Source organism: Azolla caroliniana, unplaced genomic scaffold, assembly GCF_043228905.1.
Source record: "Azolla caroliniana isolate FFs.n. ecotype wild unplaced genomic scaffold, voAzoCaro1.0.p SCAF_10, whole genome shotgun sequence".
Lineage (NCBI taxonomy): Eukaryota > Viridiplantae > Streptophyta > Polypodiopsida > Salviniales > Salviniaceae > Azolla > Azolla caroliniana.
The window spans coordinates 21713273-21715162 of NW_028230445.1; the positions used below are offsets into that span (position 1 = coordinate 21713273).

The 1890-nt window shown below is 34.9% G+C and overlaps 1 protein-coding gene across 1 annotated transcript; it reads left to right on the plus strand.

Annotated features, from left to right (window-relative positions):
* Window positions 1-41: 41 nt before the first annotated feature.
* LOC147859595 (phosphatidate phosphatase PAH1-like) lies at window positions 42-1890 on the plus strand. The gene is made up of 6 exons (XM_087326319.1): window positions 42-112; window positions 712-754; window positions 842-970; window positions 1046-1144; window positions 1225-1295; window positions 1369-1890. The coding sequence occupies exons 1-6, from the start codon at window positions 42-44 to the stop codon at window positions 1397-1399; spliced, it is 444 nt and encodes a 147-aa protein (XP_087182445.1). The 3' UTR covers window positions 1400-1890.

The following is a 1890-nucleotide window of genomic DNA, read 5'->3' on the forward strand; positions in this document are numbered from 1 at the left end:
ACCAAATTTATATGAGGATTGCCCCAATCATTTTTTGAAGGATGGAGAAGCACTTCCGGAAGGTCCAGTATTTATTTCTCCAGATGGACTGCTCCTTCGCTTTACCGAGAAGGTAAGTTCTTTAAGTTGTTTTTAACATTGTGCAACCAAATCCTGTACATAGATGTTTATGCATAATTCTACAAGCAATGATTAGATTCAGTATAATCCCATAGAAGGTTAAGACATATCCATATAAATAGAAAGAAGTCTCCTGTGTTGATTATGTTTATCTTTCCACCAAAGCATGTTCTTTCTGCATATTGTTTATTCCAAATATGATTACAATTGTGGCATGTATGAAATGTGAACCAACTGGTTTGGTCAACCTTATGTAAGCACAAGGGGAAGTAAATAACGTGCTAAAAGTAAAATAAGGCTTAAACAAACAGGGGAAATTCATCTCGACACAAGTTCAACTGTATTTCAGATCATTGATGAGAGAGTGCAAGATTTTAATCATTGCGTGGATATTCAACTGATGTCAGTCTTACCTACTTCATTTTTGTAAAGAGCTGCAGGCTTATTAGAAAAACCAACAAAGAAAGTTGTCTCCATTGTTATATCGCTAAATACCTAGTACAACTGATTTATATGTTCATTGGAAGATTATTTTTCGTTCTTTCTTAACAATGGAGATCTTCTAAGTAACTTGTATTACTTAAATTTCAGTCATCAGAGAGCTCCACATGAGTTCAAGATCTCGTGTTTAGAGGTATTATCAACACTGCCGTTCTGTTTTCCCGCGATATGCTCAATGGCTAGTGAATCGTCTCTTTAATTTTTTGTTTTGTCCCATCAGGCTATTCGAGAATTATTCCCCAAAGATGTAAACCCATTCTATGCGGGTTTTGGGAATAGAATAACAGATGAGATAAGCTATCTTAAAGTAGGGATTCCAAAGGGCAAGATTTTCATCATCAATCCCAAGGTGCTACTTGTGTTCTGATATGTTTCCAATTATGATTGTAATCGTCATATTTTGATTGAGTTTCTGTGATACCAGGGTGAAGTTGTAGTGGACCATCGTGTTGATCGCAAATCATACACATCTCTTCATGCATTAGTTGATGACATGTTTCCTCCTTTGTCATCACACGAACAGGTATATTCATGTGAGTTATTCGGGATATCCAAAGTTGTATGATGTAGATTGAAGGCATTGAAAACTTTGTTCATTTGTAGGAGGATTTCAATTCATGGAACTATTGGAAGATGCCACTTCTAGATATCGATGATGAGATTAGTGGGAAAAGGTACATCAGCATGATGTTTGTCCAAATATTTCCATCTCAATTCGATTAATATATATTAATATCAAATTTTCAGCTCAAAAAATTCGAAGAAGACCAAGAAGTAGATACACAAGTCTCCAGCTCAATTCATTGCAATTGGTATAATGCTGAAATTTAATATTGATTCTGCAGCTCAAAACAATTTGAAGAGGTCAATAAATATAGCATAAAATTAATTGACAGCTTAGCTTGTCGTCTTCATTCTTCTGTGATCATATGCTCTTATGATCTGGGACATTGCAGTTACCATTATTCAAGATTGGATTATTGGATTCAAGTACATAAATTTTCTTCTCCCTGATGGGGGGCTGATAACAGAATGTACAGTGTGCAAGTACCCACCCTGCAAAGATGTAACATGAAGAGTGCTTTATGGAATACAGTTGCCATTGTAAGCAATTCTATTACCCTTTGACCAATCTATAGAGGTTTGGATGGCAAGAGATATTCATTATAAAAAATAAGCAAACTTTTCATAAGCTAGTAAAATGACAGCGGTTTATTGGGTTTTAACTTTTACTGCATTAATGATATATGGAATAATGGCAATTAATAA

Bases quoted from the DNA above. Each gene is read 5' to 3' on its own strand.
- LOC147859595 (XM_087326319.1), top strand. From the start codon at position 42: ATGGAGAAGCACTTCCGGAAGGTCCAGTATTTATTTCTCCAGATGGAC. The intron at 113-711 runs GTAAGTTCTTTA...CTTAAATTTCAG, and splicing joins TCCTTCGCTTTACCGAGAAG to TCATCAGAGAGCTCCACATG. The intron at 971-1,045 runs GTGCTACTTGTG...CTGTGATACCAG, and splicing joins TTTTCATCATCAATCCCAAG to GGTGAAGTTGTAGTGGACCA.